We start from the raw sequence: 18,286 nt of genomic DNA, 5'->3' as shown, positions 1-18,286 counted from the left end.
TTGGATATCAAGAACTCAAAATTTAGATGTTGCCTTATGATTTGTAATGCACAGCAGATGTACTATGTAGAAATTGATTCATTTGGTTTATTTTACTTCGCTTTTCTGCCACTTTAAGCTATCGCAAAGAAGGGGTTGAGTGATGAAATGATGAAAGGACATTCACAAAGAACACACGCCCAGGCTGGGATTCGAACGCGAGACCCTGACGTCGTAGTGCGCACTACGTAGACATTTCAATGCAAATACAGATAAACACAGCGACAACGTAAAATCGGTAGCTCAATTGGTAGAGGCCTGTTCGAACCTGCATTTATCGCTGAAATTGCTACGACAGTTCAGTGTAGTTGGTGCATGAGAAGTCCTGCATCTTATTCATGCGGTTGGCAACACTGCAACAGGGCAGTCTGGAGTGTTTTGACGAGAGGGAAGTGGTCGAGAACACGTGAAATTGTGAGACAGGTCCCTTATGCATAACGATGCAAACTTCATGACGTCACGAATCTGTGGAATGAAAGATCTGTTATTATGGACGGTGCGTTGCCGCAACTTCGGGCTGAAGGAGGGCAAGCGGGGGAACTTTGTCCGTGCAGAATGTGAAGTGGGGAGGGGGGAAGAGAACTTGGTGTGGGTTGCAAAGCATGAAAACGTGGGTTTCGTATATAAGACCGGGACCAAGGTTAGCAAACGTGAAGTTATTTGTTCTGTTACGTTGAGACGCTAACCAATTTCTCTTGCTGATCGACTACTGTGCTTGTGGGTTACTCGAAGAGTTTGCTTCGCGCAAATCTGGTTTGATCATGCGGTGGTGGGTGTTTTTCGGCGTGCTGTGGGGTTTTGTGGGGGCAAGGCCCCAGCAAGCTTCTGAGCAGGGTAAGTTTACACAGCCTTTTTCGATAATAATGTGTTTTTGTGGGGTGTAACGCGAAATCAATCCTTGTTTAATGTGTAATGGGTAGGGCTTGTAAAGTGTTTTTGACATACGTGTCCTAGGCAGGGGATTCGAACCCAGGACTCGTGTGATAATCACTCCATCCACCACGGACAGTATTGGGTCTTGAATACCATCGTATACATGATAGCAGCTAGGTTTTCATCAGCTAGAAAAGGGGGGGGGATGTGTTTTTGCATTTTCTCTACCGTCGTCGCCTTGTATAAAATGTTCGCGGCTTCGGTACCTGGTAGAGGCACATTGAACAGTGGTTCGGATCTCACTTTGAACTGTAGGTCGAGTCCCGATTAGCCTTTCTATGCATAAAGTGGACTCAAAACAATTCAATTCAATTCAACGTCTCGCTTCTTTGGCGGATTTTGGCTTAGGGTTATTTCTCCAGAACTTTTACAGCCAAATTTTCATTGCATTTCAAATCATTTTTTAAATGTTTTTAAAAATTGCATTTTGTTCTTCAGCGTTCTTCCAAATTTCTAAAAACAAAAATCTATCTTTTACTTTACCTCACTTAGAGAGAGATTGATTGATTGGTTGAGTTTGCGTTTAAGTCCACTTTGTGCACAGTAAGGCTAATCGGGACTGGACCTACAGTTTAAAGTGGCATCCGAACCACTATGTGGCTCTTCTGGGTATCGAACCCAGGGCCCCTTGTCTGAGAAATTATATAGGTTGACAACTCTGACAGTAAACTGTGGCAAAAGGTCGCAGAAAATACACTTTTCAGTACTTCCTCTCATCTATAGCGTACAACAGGCGAAAACATACGCAGTACTTTGTAGGAAACGTGTGGTTTGACAGTTATCCTTGTAGCGCGTGACCAGCTAGACAAATGATACCATTAAAAGCCAACACGTGATTTCAATATGTTCTTCCTTTAATATTACGCAGTACTGGAAGCATGGGGAGATCGGTAACATGATATGCAATGGTTGTTATGCTATCAGGCAGCCCTGGCATTGAACAATTGACAATAAAGGCACTGTGTTTCATTAATATGCGTCCTACAGTTTGAAAGACATTAATTTGTTACTTGATTCGCTTGTGAATTGAAGAATAACCACTGGTCACACATTTATAATGTCAATATCAATCGTGTTGCTGGATATACAGCGACGTGACTCGATATTAATTCCATTAGAATAATCCGGACTGGATGATATTCAATGTGACGTCAGCGGCGGAGAGCATGATGGGAAATCTGGCCAAACCTCATGTGCTCCAACACTCAGTCCGGCAAGCCATAGCAAGAGTGAAGCGAAGCAAATGCTGCGTGTCTGAAAATGACCCGATGTTTAACATTTTTAATGGTATTACTATTATTGTACATTTTGAAATGAAGTTTCCTTTCGGTGAATTAATGCGTTATGTATGTATGTGTGCCATTGTTTATGTACTAATTGTGAGAGAACATCATACCTTTATACAGTTTCGTCTGTGTTTAAGATGGAGTGATTTTTCCAATCCGGGGTGAAATATGAATCACTGTGTTTATGGATGGCTAGCGTTATATGACTTTTGTGTTACTCATTGTGGTTGTTGTACGATCTCTAATAATGTTCACAGAAAATTTGAAATACTGCTTATGAATCAGCGGGTGCGTTCGAAGTATGCTTATATTTGTGTATACTTTTCAGCATATCTTCTATGGCTGTCTCAATACACATACGAAAAGTGACAATGATACGTTACGGCCTTAAAAAATATAGTACACAATTTTGTACTTCGGAAAATTTTCTATACATTATAATTTTCTCGGGACAAAGTTTGTTTTAATTCACTTTTTTTTTAAAAAAATATAATAATTTTCTTTAAAATTATCTCCAGCGGGAATAGAATTTAGGATCCTTCGATTACAAGGGGATAGCATTACCCACTGTACTATTGGATAGGTCCGATTGATTCCACGAGAAACAGGCTCCATAGTCTTGTATTTCGTATGTTACATAGTTTTATACAATGTTGTTTTGTGGCAAATAGCAGCTTTTTAGATACTCTGGTCATTGTTGAAGTTTGCGTTTGGTATATAATCTAATGTGAAAGTCTACATTTGGTTTATAATCGTTATATTTGTACCTTGAATCACTGCCACGAAAGCTGTGAGCGCAATGCTTATCAAACGTGTTTTCAACACGTCTGTGCGCCGAAACGTTTGCCAGAATCATGGCCGCGGGCGTGCTTTCGCGCAATGATTTGTGGGGGAAGTTGGTCGCTGAATATCATCCATTAAAAGTAGCGGATTGTGAGAAAATGGAAATTAAATTTAGGATTTGACTTGACTAATTTTACTTCGCTTTTCTGCCATGTTTGTTTGGCTAATTATAACGATAAAGATGAGTAATGATTAAATTGATGAACGTAAACTCACAAAGTGTACCCGTGACCCTTTGCGTCGAAGCGTGCTGTGCTAACCACTACGCCACGAAGCTCTGCTAACATTTCTCAGAAATTCCCGGTTTTAGAAAAAGTAATTCAGTTCTGTTCAAAAGCTTGAAGAAGTGGAAATGTTTCACTTTCCGGTAACAAGAAAACTGGAAGAAATAACTGCAGTAAAATGATTTGACATTCGTTGTTAAGAAAATGGCAATTTAATGGCTTCAAAGTGTCGACATAAATTTTTGTCTGGGAAGTCATTGATAAAACGAATGGAAATAATGATAATAATAATTTCTATCGTGTTTATATTTATTACTGTACAGTAATATTATTAACTAATAAAAATAACCTAATTTTATTATAAATTTATAATAATAATTATTTCCTTAGAGATTTTACTACTCGATTCACAAGAACTGTTTTTCATTATAGGCTAATTTTAGACTTCATACAGTTAGTGTACTGAAATATATAGTTATTCTATTTTGTCTTTAATACTTACACACCTCGTTAGAGAAGAAGCCGTAAAAAATTGGAGGGAAATTTTATTCATAAGGTTTATGTTGTGTGACCTTGTAAAACATCTTTTTTGTACAAGGGTCGCATGTTAGACCCGGTTGAGACACAGTGGCTTAATCACATTTTAAACTGTACGTCCAGTACCGATTAGCCTATTTGTACATAAAGTAGACTAAAAAACAAAATTTTGGCATAATCTTTTGAGTAGGATTCATTGGATTATAATGTTCTTGTACAACAAACTTCTCACATTTCAGTGTAATCTAAACCCAATGTGATCCAAACAAGCTAGATAGTTTAGTGTGTGCAAGATTTTTTTGTACTTCTGCCTTATATTATAATTTTGTAACATTTCTTACGAAGGAAAAAGGATGTAAGTGAAAGTATTATTGTAAATCCCTACCGAAATATGACTGAAAACCCATTTTTGGAAGGGATGCGCTAAGGAATGAATTTTCCTTCTGAGACTCAACTAATGTCCTAAAGGCAAGCGAGAAAATACCAGACTGATTTGAGTAAATAACGCCACTGCCATCTATGGGCAATTCTGAGAAATCTTCGTACCCCGAGGTCCCGTCTACAAATATCCTTTGTGTAAGTTCAAACAAAACTCACTGATGGGAATTTCCAGGTCGAACTAGGTTACTTCAGAAGGCAGGAAGAAATAAGATAGAAAGTAACAGATAACGTGATTCGTTGGTTGGATGAAAGTAATGGCATAACATTTCGAGTTTAAAAAATTATGTTTTTATCATCATCTTTTCCTTCCTTATTCGTTCGCGCTACGACGCCAGGTGTCCCGGGTTCGAATCCTGGCCTGGGCATGGATATTTGTCGGTGTCCATTCATCAATTTCATCATATCATCACTCATTCCCATGTTCGCAAATTAGCCAAAAGTGGCACAAAAAGCGAAGTAAAATAAAGCAAGCCAATCAATCAATCCTTCTTAATTCGCAGAGGAACATTCTTTTAAAGCGTCTTTTATTATACACTCTATTATTTATTCTTCTCTTGCATTCACTTTATTTCCTTAATTTATGTATTCTTTTTGAATGGCGTCACCATGTCTTTCATAAGGGGGTATAAAATAGGTAAAGCTACCCAACACACATTGTAACATGCAGCGAAGACATTCAAAAGCTTAGCTATTTGTGGAGATGATGTTATCAGCACCATGCACCGCCCCCCTCTTAAGTAACCCATTTAATAGAAGTTGGGTGTACCCCAGAGGCGCTCCATGAATAGAAATTGCTGAAAAATTTCCCACCTTAAATCACCGAACCCGGGAATCGAAGTCAGGTACACCTCAGAAGCGACATACGTAATAGAATTTGAATAACTCATATCAATGTTATCATCTGACAAATGCAACTTAAGCAAGGCATTTAAAAACCTCAAAATTACTTTACAATACCGAATAAGAATGCATTTAGCATTTAAACTTATTCTAGCTTATTCCAAACCTTTTCTACCGATTGGTGTCGAGGTTTTCTAGAGAGCTCGCCATCTGTCACGATCTTCTGCCAACTTCCTTCCTTCACTCCACGAGATGTTCCTCCTGCTCAGGATATCCTTCATTCCCTTTCGGTGTCTTCATATCGAATCCTCCCATACCTGTTCAGGTATTCTGCCTAGATGTCCAAACAATCTGAGTTGTACTTGCTAAACATATGTATTGGTTTTGCATTTAATGTTATATTCTGATTATTTGATTTCTGATTTTGCCCCTTCTGGTCTTTCTCACCGTTTTCCTCAAATATTTCATTACTACTGTTTGTAAGTTTTGTTTTTGTTTTTCATTAATTATTCAGGATTCACTTCCATATCAATGTTGGTATTATAAGTTGGTTTGTAAACAATCATTTTTTTTTTGCTTATTTCCATCTTCATTTGTTTACTTTCATAGAAATCTTTGACAGTAGGTTTGCTTGTGAATTTGCAAACAATGCAATATCATCTGCATATAAACGTTCAGATATGGTTACAGTTTCCAATTTCCTACTTTGAATTTACTCATCTTTGGTTTCATTTATTTTAGAACGTCACCATTAGAATTACAAATAAGTATGGTAACAAGATATTACCTTCTCTTACTCCTGTTGTTATAAATTCCTCTGATCTATTATTGCCAGTTCTGACATAGCATCTGTTTGTTTTGTAGCAACTTTGTATTGCGTCTACTAATTCTTTGTTTAAATTATTTTCGTTTAGTGTTTTCCATGGGTCTTACCATAGTACCCTATCAAAAGCCTTTTTCAAGTCTATAAAGCACAGATAAAAGAAAGCATTAGAAAACCTAAGAATTGCTTTTAAAAAAATACCGAATAAGAATGCATTAAGGACTTAAAAATAAATCCATTTTTTTTAAAAAAAATGAGCAATACATTTTAAAAATTCATTTTCTAATTCCTTACCAGCTAATGAGTTAATTTTAGAGAGCTATTTAATGAATGATCGTGCAAAACGTTTAAATTTACTACAACAATTTCGGGAAGAGAGATAATGTTCTCGGTAGGAAACACTGATCAATGGAGAACTGACAAACATGAGCAATGTAGAACAAATTTAAAAATATTATTTTATCCTATGTTGTTATTGGAAATTATTTTTTTTGTAACATTGAGCAATTGCACTAAATGTAACAAATCGTATGGTCAAAGTGATTTTCATGTAAGATTAGCACTGTCCCGACTCACGTGTGAACCGACGAATATATGATAATCGCGACCAGTTTAAGTATTCATTCCTAGCGACTACCTGGTCACCATGAGTCATGTTCCACCATTTCCACATGAAGAAATGTCTGTGAAGAAAGCTGCAAGAATTGGGACTTACTCGCGAATACAGGGAAAATGAAGAAGTGAGATTGCATATCCGCATGTGTGCTGCGCTGGCGTTCCTTCGGCCTGAAGATGTCTTTCATGGCTGGCTCGAGATACATTCCCAAGCACCTACAGTCGCCAAGCTTTCTGAGTTTTTCGACTATTTTGTGGAGAAGTGGTTAGAAAATTGTGAAGTCCCGGTCAGTCTTTCGAGTTACTACAGACGGCGCCATCTAACCACCAACGCTGTAGAAGAATGGCACAACAAAATTAATAATATGCTTGGAAAGCAGAACTCTAAAATTAAAGATGTGAGATAGAAGAAACTCAGCGTGTGCGTTAATGAGGACAGAGTTAAGTATGGAAGGCAAACGAAGGAAAACAACCTACATGAAACTGGACGAAAGGCTGGAAAAACAGTAAAAAGTACGAAGAGGACGGTGACATCAGAGCTTGTTTGAAAGCAATATCCTACATCCAAAAACTTGAGTAAATAGAGTAAAACTTGAGTTCATGGCCCTAAAGTTAGAAGTATAGAAATAAAAATGTACATAATGTAAATAGTAACTTATAAAAAAATCCAATATTGACGATGCTTATAAGCTGATTTCTAACACGCCTAAATGATCTATTAAATTTAAAATTAAAAAAATCAATATTGACGATGCTTATAAGCTGATTTTAAACACGCCTAAATGACAAAAAAATACTTTTGCTATTTAGCCAGTCCAATGCCTGGATAAAGTGTGATGGGAGTCTGTTTTATTTGAAAAATTGACAGATAGGGACCATACTGGGCGCTATTTTTGCTGGGGCCGTTTTACTCTTTGACAGGTAGGGTCCGTACTGGGAGCTATTTTCGCTGGACGCGTTTTACAGGACACCGAACCGACGAACGTTCCATGGCTGTCGGCGAGTCTTTGAGCTCAAACATGCGAGACATCCTCGAATGTGTGCCTGCGTTCGGACAGTGTTGCCAACTGACGTTGGGAGATACAAATGCACGACACTGTACATAAATGGACATATATGTCTTGTTTACACCTAAATAGAGCAACTCAAGGTACCTCCAAAGATTAAAGTATTTAAAATTTATCACAGACAAAATACAGTTCTAATAAACCATATTCCATATTTTGAAGCATCGCATCGTAGAAAGAATATTGAATTGTACAAAAGTACACTGGCAAGCAAAACCACGTTGGAGTTTAGAGGAGAATTTGAATCTACCATGACAGACTACTATTTGAACGTTCCATAACGTGCAGGGGATTAAAAAAAGTGCTCCCCTGTGCTTAGCACCACGCCATGAAGGCGTATAAGGGGGGTGGGGGTAACGCCCCACACTTTCTTGATCCGGTGTGAGTGGGAGTGATGTGATCAGCATCACGCCCCTGGCCGCCTTTACCCACCAGGGTTTCCCCCAGGTACCCATATCATTCGACGCTGGGTGGGCGCCAGGGCCGCTTCCACCGTTAGAAAAGTTTCCGGATTTGAACCGGCCGGGGATTGAACCCGGAACCTTTAGCATGGTATTCAGACGCGTTACCGACATTATGCTAATATAAATATTATCACACATTTACTACATTTTGTGATATAATTTGTAAATTAAAATGTAGGTTGTTCAGTTCTAATTATCTGTTTCCTTTTCTAATTGCAGAGACACAGACTATTCACCTGACTCCTATAAAATTTATGTTTCTGGACGACCGAGGAGGACACCAGGAGAAACCTGTAGAAGTTTATGGTTACCAGGCAGAACCGTTTGAGAGTTACTACCAGGAGGAAAATTTGGTACCCGATACGGGAATATTTCCATTCCCCCAGCAGGAAAACAACGACTACCTACCAAGTGAGAGGAAAGTAGATGGCGAAAACAGGAGGATTGAACCGCCTTCTATTGAGCTTCAACCACCTCCTGTCGATGACGGGATGTTTGAAGGTCAGCGAAGGGGAATAGTGAGGCATGTTCCTCTTGAGGCTCCTATTGCAGAGGTGTCTCAGAAGGAGAACTCCCATGAGCAGCAAAGCCAACAGCCAGTACTCCCATTGACTGTTAATCAACAAGAAGTTTCCATTCCTGAGGGACAGCAACTCCCATTGGCTGTTAGTCAACAAGAAGATGCCATACCAGAGGAACAACAGCACGGATTGACTGTTAGCCAACAGGATGTTGTCATACCTGAGGAACAGCAACTTCCATTGGATGTTAGCCAACAAGAAGTTCCCATACCTGAGAAACAGCAACTCCCATTGGATGTTAGCCAACAAGAAGTAGCCATACCAGAGGATCAACAACTTCCATTGGATGTTAACCAACAAGAAGTTGCCATACCTGAGAAACAGCAACTACCATTGGCTGAAAATGGCACTCAGGAAGAAAATGAGCCCGTAACACCAGCTAAGGACTTGATAGCACCTGCCGTTGAAGAACATGTCACAGAAGTCAGTACCGAACCTGTCACGTCTACATCTGAACGTATCCATGAGCCAGATCTAACAGAAAATAAGACAGAAACAACGACGCAGAAGAACGAAGCAATTGAACAGACCACTAGCAAGCCTACTGATCAAGTTGTAGAAAACGTAACCCATCCGAGTGATCAGAAAGTTCTGGACGATCAAGATCACACCGTAAAGCAAGATCAGGATCAGACAAAAGTAGAAGAGATTGACGAGACAAGTGCCTCAGGCACAGAAGAGCCCGAGAAGAATGTTGAAGTCTCACAAGATAAAAATCAAGCACCAGAAATCCAGGAAGTTGTTGCGTTTGCCGAGGTGAAAGATGAAGATTCACCCACTGGCCAAGTTGTAGAAGAAGAAGTCATAGGGTTTGCAAATGTTCCAAGCAAAGATGTAGAAATGGAAGAGGCAGGAGTTATAAAAGTTGCCGACATGTACAGCCACGAAGTTCCTTCCGTAGAGCTGCAGCCGCCAATAGTCATGAAGGTGGCTGACTTGAAGGATAAGGATCCACCGGAAGTACAAGTAGATGAGCAGCGTCCAGCGGATGTCATTGCAGTAGCCAGCATGCAGGAGCAAGAAGATACCCAGAAACCAAGCGCGCCAGTCATAGGGTATGGGGAACCTGAACAGACGCAAGAGAAGGAAGAAGAAGATGAAGAATCAGAAGACGCCAGAGTAATACCTGTCCAGGGACACTCTACAAGGCTGATGCAGAGACTCCAACCACCACCACTGGAGCAAGAACTTCAACAGGAAGAAATCATGAGACTGAAGAGAGCGTACGGTTTCAGAAGACGATATGGTCGTTACGGTGGGTACGGGGGTTACGGTGGTTATGGAGGAGGTTACTATGGTTACCGACCGCACCACCACAGACCGTACTATAGCCCATACCCCTACTATGGTGGGGGAGGCGGCTACAGTGGAGCTCAAAGCCACGCATCCAGCGCTAGTTTCGCCGGGGGAATTGGGCCACTCCATGGATCGGTGTCGTTCAGTCAGGCGAGCGCGTCAGCTGGAGGATTCGGGTAAGAACTATGCACAAAATCAGTCTTTAAAAAATCCACAAAATCTATAATACCAGAAATGCTTGGTATACTATTTGAGAGTTCTCCTCCGTGGCCGTTCGGTCTAAGGCGCTATGCTTTGGGCTCCGACTGAGGGACGGCATTGGTTCGAGTCCACCTGAGTTCAGTCTCTGGGTATTCGTCCTGTGTATAGGACCGGTGGCAACCCACCATCGTGACGAAATTGGGGAGCTACGAGTGAGTAGCGTAACCCGGTCTAGGAAATCTCCTATAAGGGCTACGGGTTCGACGTGCTATCCCCATATCACCCCATTACCGGTTGAAGATCTCCACACCTCTAGATAGGATTGTGGGAGGGAGACTGGCAGTTGGGAGATAGGCCAAGGCCCTTCGAAGGCATGAGTTATTAGTTTTTATATACTATTTGATAAATACATAATGTAGACGTGACCAACTATCAATAATCCGGGCCTCCCCGATGGCGTAGTGGTAACGTCGTCGCCTTGTAATCAAGAGGTCCCGGGTACGATACCCGGTGGAGACACATGGTGGTTCGGATCCCACTTTAAACTGTAGGTCCAGTCCAGATAAGCCTTTTTGTGCATAAAGTGGACTTAAAACAATTCAAAGCAAAGGCAATAATCCAAATTTAATTACTGATAACTCGTGTGAATCAGTTTCCAAATTCAAGTACTGAGGAGTAATACTAACGAATGAAAATGATATTAACGAGGAAGTAAAAAGCAGGCTTAATTCAGGAAATGCGTGTTACTTTTCTCTTCATAAACGTTTTTCTCCTCGTATAATATCTAAGAAACTAAAAGCAAAAATATACAAAACAGTAATTTTGCCTGTAATATTATTGGGTGTGAAACTTGGTCCCTTACATTAAAAGAGGAACATAAATTAAGAGTATTTGAAAATAAAGTCCTTAGGAAAATATTTGGACCCAAAAGGGATGAGCAGACAGGTGAGTGGAGAAGGTTACATAATATGTACTCATGTCCAGATATTATTAGAATAATTAAATCAAGAAGACTTAGGTGGGCAGGCCATGTGGCACGAATGGGAGAGGAAAGAGGAGTTTACAGGATTCTTGTTGGGAAACCTGATGGTAAGAGACCAGTAGGAAGGCCAAGACGAAGATGGAGGGATAACGTTGAGATGGACCTGAAGGAAATTGGGAGGGATGGAAAAGAGTATATAGAACTTGCTCTGGATAGGGACAGATGGAAGTCTTGTGTTGCTGCAGCCATAAACCTTCGGCTTTAGGAAGGCTAGAGAGTTAGTGGCCAGCTAGTAAAAGGGCAAGTGTAGAAGGAAAACCATCTCCTGTGAATGGTACCGTGCTATGATGGCTCCATACATTCTCAATTTCGGCCGTGCCTTTACCCTGGGGTCACCTCCCCTGAACTTTGCTTTCTGTTATGTTCTCGCTCTGCTAAAAAATAGAACTTACATTTTTGGGGTAGTTCGAGTGACCTAACGTGCTGATTGGTCGATTCTCAACAAATAGTCCGGGTTGGAGCCCTCGTTCGGGCATTAGTGTTCCTTTATCAATTTCATCTACTCATCATTCATCCTTATAGATTAATTAAAAGTGGCAGAAAAGAGACACAAAGTAAAAAAAAATAAATGAAAAGTTACATTTTGGGAACGTAGACGTAACTGTGTGATTTGATTTATGGAATTCTGAAATTACAGGGTATTTCAATAAAAAGGTAACTGAAAGTATTCAAAACACACCATGTTCAATTACCTTCTTATTGAAACACCCTGTACATTATCAATTTTCTAGTGTATACCCGCCCAAACAATACTTTTATGCATATTATCTAAACAGTCTCCTGTACAGTCTTAGAAAAAAATACCTGGGCCACGGGACGTAGAATTTCGTAACGTCTTAAAACCTGTTGTTTATGCAACCCAAATAACAAAATATTCGCTTAAGTTTGCCTGGTGATTCTGAGTTCTCGGGAAGGATTGAGCTTTGATAGCATGAGTCACATGACTCGTGCCCCAGCCACAACAAACAGCTGGGTGCTACGATGCCTCCAGAAGCAAATTTCAGGAACTGGTTTCTTGACAAGAGCTACTCGTAAGGAAATGCTATTCTTTCAAGTGATATTAGAGTCATTGTCAAGAAGGTTCGCTGAAATGATGGTTCTCATCACACACCACATGCCACACGTTAATTGTTTAAGTCCAGTTCATGCACTGGACCTACAGATTAAAATGGGATCCGAACCAAATGCCTCTCTATTTGGTATTGAATTCGGAAGCCTTTCATTACATGGCGAAGACGTTACCACTACGACATCAGAGAGGCAATGGAACCCCTTGAGAAAGAGATAAGCGAAAATTGCTACGTGACAAACCATATTTGACCGTAAATGTTAAAAATAAGACAATATTTTGTACTGACAGTTTCGAACCGTGGGAGAGGCATATATTTTTTTGTACCATCGTCCATTTCACGAGTTTATAATTCTTCCTCACCGACACGAGTAACGCGAGTGGTAGAAGAAAAGCGAAGTAAAATAACTGAAACAGAAATAAAAGGAAAAAGCGAAATAAATTTTATTCATAATATTCTGCAGTCACTTGAGTTGTATTCACGGGATGCTATCTTTAAAGAAAGCCGTGGTCTCTTCCTTGTCTTTTTCGCTTTCTTTGTGCTCTTGCTTCCCCCGTCACGATTGGTCTAAAACTAATTAATGCGGCGTTAATTAAACAATCCAAACAAAGAAACAATGCACAATCAACTGCACAAAACAACATTCCAAATGTTTTCGAATCGGAAAACAATTGAGATGCTGTAAAATGACTTAAGATGCAGTAATAAAGTGGGAATTCGGTACCGTATAGAATTAAATCGGTAGAGATGTTCGATTTGATTGGATGTTTGTTATTTAGATTTGCTTTTCTTTCACTTTTGGCAAATAGCGACGATGAAGATGAGTGATGCTATGATGAAAATGATGAAGGGACACTTACCAAGGACACCCACGCCCAAGTCGATATTCTAACCAGGGACCCATGGCATCGTAGCGCGCTGTGCTAACCACTCCTCCATGGAGTGGACATTATAGCATATTTTGTGTGCTCAATTGGGATCAATCAATGGAATGAATAGGCATATTATATGATTAATAAATTCATATCATAATACCACGTCATATTATTCGGCACGAAGTAACATCAGAGACATTCAATCTTGCATTTTTGCCTTTCAACTAATTCTTTGAATTCAGGTTAATCACAACAATAAGATAAATTATGAAGCAAATGATAGTGAATGTGGGATATTATTACGAATTACCTGACAGAAACAACATTAAGCAGGCTCGGTGGTCAAGCTCATTAAGTGATTGACATTCGATATCGTCGCCAAAGTTCCCTGGTTTGAGTACCGTCCTTGTCGGGAGTGTTTGACTATTTCGTCATCAATTTCATGTAATGGTCACTCGTCCTTATCGTCGCGATCATCGAACAGGGAATACAAATTATAAAAATAAATACGATGGTTGTTGAGTTGGTGTTTTTTAAGTCCACTTTATGCACAGTAAGGCTAATCGGGACTGGACCTACAGTTTCAAGTGGGATCCGAACCACTTGTGCCTCCACCAGGTATCGAACCCGGGACCCCTTGATTACAAGGCGACGACGCTACCACTGCGCCATCGGGGAGGCCCTAATAAATACGATGGAAGAGTACTTATTTCATCTCTCACGAAATCTCCTACAAAACCGGAATATATAAAATACATGTATATTCATTCACATACATTTTCGATTTCTATATTTAACTAATCGAGACCGAGAACGGGAGAGCAATTTTCAATTCGACAAACCGAGAGACGGAGAAACTGTCAAGTCTCGTTTCTTCTTGGCACCTCCGTAATCGAGTTGTTCTGTTTGTTATTGGCTTTGTATTGGCAATTATTGTCATTATTCTTCCCCTGCAGGTAAACCATAACGATGAATTATGATGAAATGAAGCAGATAAAAGGGCAAGAACAAGAAAGTCATGCCTGTTCGGGACTCCAACCCAGATCCTTATGTAACGAGATTTGAAATTCTGGAGAAGGCGTCCGTGTTTCGCTTGGTTTTCTCTTTCCTCTACTTCTCTTATATTATCATACATGTATAATAAAAATGGATCTGATACGATATGTTGCGATTCATAATTGTGCTGGTTAGATGCTACAGATGTGAACTCCAACCTGCAATATATTATTCCCTTTTGTTTCGTATCTGGTTGAACATGAAATTTTCTTACACTGTGACAATTTCTTTCTTAGTTTTGGTTTGGTGCACAGATATGCTAATCTGGACTCGACCTTCAGTTTAAAGTGGGATACTAACTACTATGTGCATCCACCGTGTATCAAACCCGGGATCCACTGATTACAAGGCGACGACGTTATCACTACGCCATCGAGGAGGCCCCATGACAAAATGTTATTCACTCGATCTCTACCATAATTTATTTCAGCATTTACATTTTCGTTTTCTTCTTCTTTTTTTCCTTTTGTTAACTACTCTTATACAACTCTTTTTGCGTCTTCGAATTTCTTCTTGTTTCAGGAAAAAATAATACATGCAGGCTGTATAAAAATCCCCCGTTCAAATAGATAAAATGTTCACTCTCGAGAACTAATTTACATGTTTATCACTAACGTAACCATTAGGAAGGAAACTATTGAAATGTTAACTGATATAACTGCAGATGAAACAATACTTACAGCCACTAACGAAATATCTATTCTTGTGTAGCCTCACAGACAACAAGAATATGGTGAGTCATTCACTCTTGCTGACTACGGGCAAAGGTCACTGAACTAAAGGGTGGTGGCAAGCAAGCAGGCTTCTGCTCTACCAAAGACGAGGTCACGTGTTCCAGTTATCAATGGCGTACGAAATAAGGAGGAACACAGCTATCTGACATATGTTTTGGTCCCGTCATTGCACGTAGAACACTTTATCGTCGTAGCCTTGAAGTTCCCTCAGGGCACTCCTACGTAAAGGCTTCTCAGCTAGAAGGATATCTTCCCCATTGAGTGGAGGAAAAGTGGGTGCGTATAGAGGTCCTTCAACTTTCGTATTCTTTTTCATTTCAGAACCCGTGCTGTATCGTCGACTTAATTCAATCTATCCGATGTAGGTTTTAGGTTCTGTTTCTGTTCGGTTATTTCACGTTGTCTTCCTGCTTATGTTATTCGCGACGAAGGTTCTGGATTCGATAATCTGGACAATAACGGGATTGTGTTGGTTGGTTGATTGGTGTCTTAAGTCCACTTTATGTCCTGTTAGGCTAATCGTGAATGGACCTATAGTTTAAAGGGGGATCCGAACCACTATGTTCCTCCACCGAGTATCGAATCCGGGATCCCTTAATTACAAGGCGCCCACGATCCCACTGAGCCATCGGGGATTGTGTTCGAAACGAATGAATCAAATTTGAGTGATATGATATGCAACCATTGGAAGACTATTGAAAGAAAAGCTATAGGAACCTGCCAGTTTTTCTACTACAGACAGGAAACCATAAACATGGAAGAGAAGCTTATATTCTATGAAACCTGACGCTATGTGCTCGAATACTGGCTAAATATAATCCATAGAGGCATAGCAACGTTAAACAACCTCTTATATGATACATATAGGTTTAAAAAGGTCGAAATACAAAGATTGTGTGCGCCTCACTGATGGCGTAGTGGTAAGGTCTTGTAATCAAGGGGTCTGGGGTACGATACCAGGTGATCGCACATAGTGGTTCGGATCCCACTTTAAACTGTATGCACTTCAGATTAGTCTATCTGTGCCGGTGACTCAGTCGGTAACGCGTCTGACTACCATGCTATAGGCCCCGGGTTCGATTCCCGGCCGGTTCAAGCCCGGGAACTTTTCTAACGTTGGGAGCGGCCCCAGCGCCCACCCAGCGTCGAATGACATGGGTACCTGGGGGAAACCCAGGGGGTAAAGGCGGTCAGGGGCGTGATGCTGATCACATCACCCCCACTTACGAACGAATCAAGAAAGTGTGGGGCGTTACCCCCACACCCCTATACGCCTTCATGGCGTAGCGCCAAGCACAGGTGAGAACTTTACCTTTTTTTTTTTTTGCATAAAGTGGACTTACAACAAAATTTAAACTTGCGATAAAGATTATGATAAGGTATTAAAGAATTGGGTCTAACACATTTTTTTATTGTTTACCAATGACATTGTTAACTAATATTCTTAATTTCAGTTTCAAGATGAAATCGGCTACGAAATAAAAGGAGTGGGTTCATATTTCTGTTACGAAATTCCACTTTTGTAGTAGACCTGTGCCACACTAAGTTGTGACAATAAACAAATCTGAGACACTTTCAAAGTATTAAATTGCTATCTACGTATTTGGGAAAAATCTTTCAATATAATACTTTTTTTGGACGCGTCAAATCATAGTATTTAATTCCTGTTTTAGCAGCTTTAAGAAACCTGATTTTTGTGGGGTGGGGTTACAAATGCCCTTTCTGCTCCCGTCAAGTTACGCCTATGACAAACAGGAATTCAAAGTAAAAGACTGTCCCGACTAAATCGGGAGACACGTCTGATAGATTTACAATTGGGAAAATCATAATTAAGCGTGTAGTTGAAAACAACCTATTTTCATATATTGCATGCAGCTCTACTTTTTCTGCAATGTGGATCAAGAACTGGGGACGTAGAGAAGCAAAACAGTCCGCGTAACCAATAGTCACGTGACCCTCTTTGGCTTCCTGTCATGCTGACCTTCGCGTGAAAGACGCTTCTCGGTGTTACGACAGGCAAAATCACCCGATCATCGAAGGGTGCAATATGTGTTGCCTACCCTCCTGCATTACTTGCTCCTATTAAAGCCTTATGGGGAAGAACTTTTTTCCATGACTGTACACGAAATAATTTGTCAGAAATTATCGTTTTTTTCTAGTTTGTGCAAGTATTAATCTTTCTTCATAAGACAATCCTAGATGGGGGTGAACTAATAATCATCTTTCATTTTAATTATTGAAATTAAAATGAAATAATTTAATAAGTAGTCATAGAATTTTATATATATATATATAATATGCTAATGAAAAGATTACTGTGAGACTTAGAGTTTTTATTTGTTGAAACTAGCACATTTTTCACACTTAAAGGAAAAGTAACAGTTTAGAAATATGTCTGAAATGTACGAACTTCGAATCGTTCTTCTTTCTTATAGTGACAATTATTTTTCAGATATGGAAGATAAGAAGACTCCAATCAAGAGTGAAACTCAACAATAAAACTTCCAACAATAGAATGAACAGTGCATCCAAGAATCCGAGCGCTGTGTTGGTGACAATAGCGTCTTTGGTGTTATACAACAGACTGTGTTCAGTGCAAGAAGTAATTTTGTATTCGTGGTTTTTATACAAGATTAAAACAAACTGGTTTCAGGAACTTTTCTTAATATTTGTTTCAAAATAACAGTTGGTCGAACCTTGATATTCCTACAATTCGTTTTTTTAATCAAGAATATAGGGCAGAATTAAGAGAATGTAAATTTAAAGTTTTCTGCAATGTAACTTTGTATTGTTTGATAGAAATACTGCAATAAACATGTATAATTTACATTGCTTAATAATGTAGCATCCATAAGCGTGACTTTACAAGGCAAGGCACTTACTTTCTGCCCCCTCCCCCAATCTTACCCGTCCCCCCAATATTTATATGAAGTTGGTGGCATAGGCATCAGTTATACCAACAGTTGGCTACAGAATTCAAATTTAAGATTTGATACACTTCCTCATAAATTGTTTCTTTGGTGTTGGACATATCAAATGTGAAAGTGTTAATTGTACTTCTTGTGGTAACACACAGGGCCGGATTAAGGTCGGTGCTATTGATGCTGCAGCATTAGGCCCATTCCTGAAATAGGCCCAGATGAAAACAGACGAGAATTTTCCGAATGCCGAACAGTTTTCTTTTCCTATATTAACCTGAAAATAAATCTTAGAATGAAATTTGGAGCCCCAATTTCGGACGCCTAGACACAGAGTTACTTATTATACAGCATCAGGCCCATTTCCGTCTTAATCCGCGGTTACAGGAATTGTCTTGATT

At 39.8% G+C, this 18,286-nt stretch overlaps 1 protein-coding gene across 2 annotated transcripts; it reads left to right on the top strand.

Annotated features, from left to right (window-relative positions):
- The first annotated feature begins 661 nt into the window (after positions 1-661).
- On the top strand, positions 662-17,789 carry LOC145991278 (uncharacterized). 2 transcript variants are annotated; one of them, XM_083127261.1, is made up of 3 exons: positions 662-873; positions 8,332-9,948; positions 17,420-17,789. In XM_083127261.1, exons 1-3 carry the CDS (start codon positions 801-803, stop codon positions 17,464-17,466), a joined length of 1,737 nt encoding a protein of 578 aa, XP_082983387.1. In that variant the 5' UTR covers positions 662-800; the 3' UTR covers positions 17,467-17,789. The 2 variants fall into 2 exon arrangements, with proteins under 2 accessions (XP_082983387.1, XP_082983386.1); XM_083127260.1 differs by having other exon boundaries at positions 663-873; positions 8,332-10,165.
- The last annotated feature ends 497 nt before the right edge of the window (positions 17,790-18,286 follow it).

This window comes from Lepisma saccharinum, chromosome 8 (genome assembly GCF_977018435.1).
Source record: "Lepisma saccharinum chromosome 8, izLepSacc3.1, whole genome shotgun sequence".
Classification (NCBI taxonomy): domain Eukaryota; kingdom Metazoa; phylum Arthropoda; class Insecta; order Zygentoma; family Lepismatidae; genus Lepisma; species Lepisma saccharinum.
This window is presented reverse-complemented; position numbering and strand designations above follow the sequence as displayed.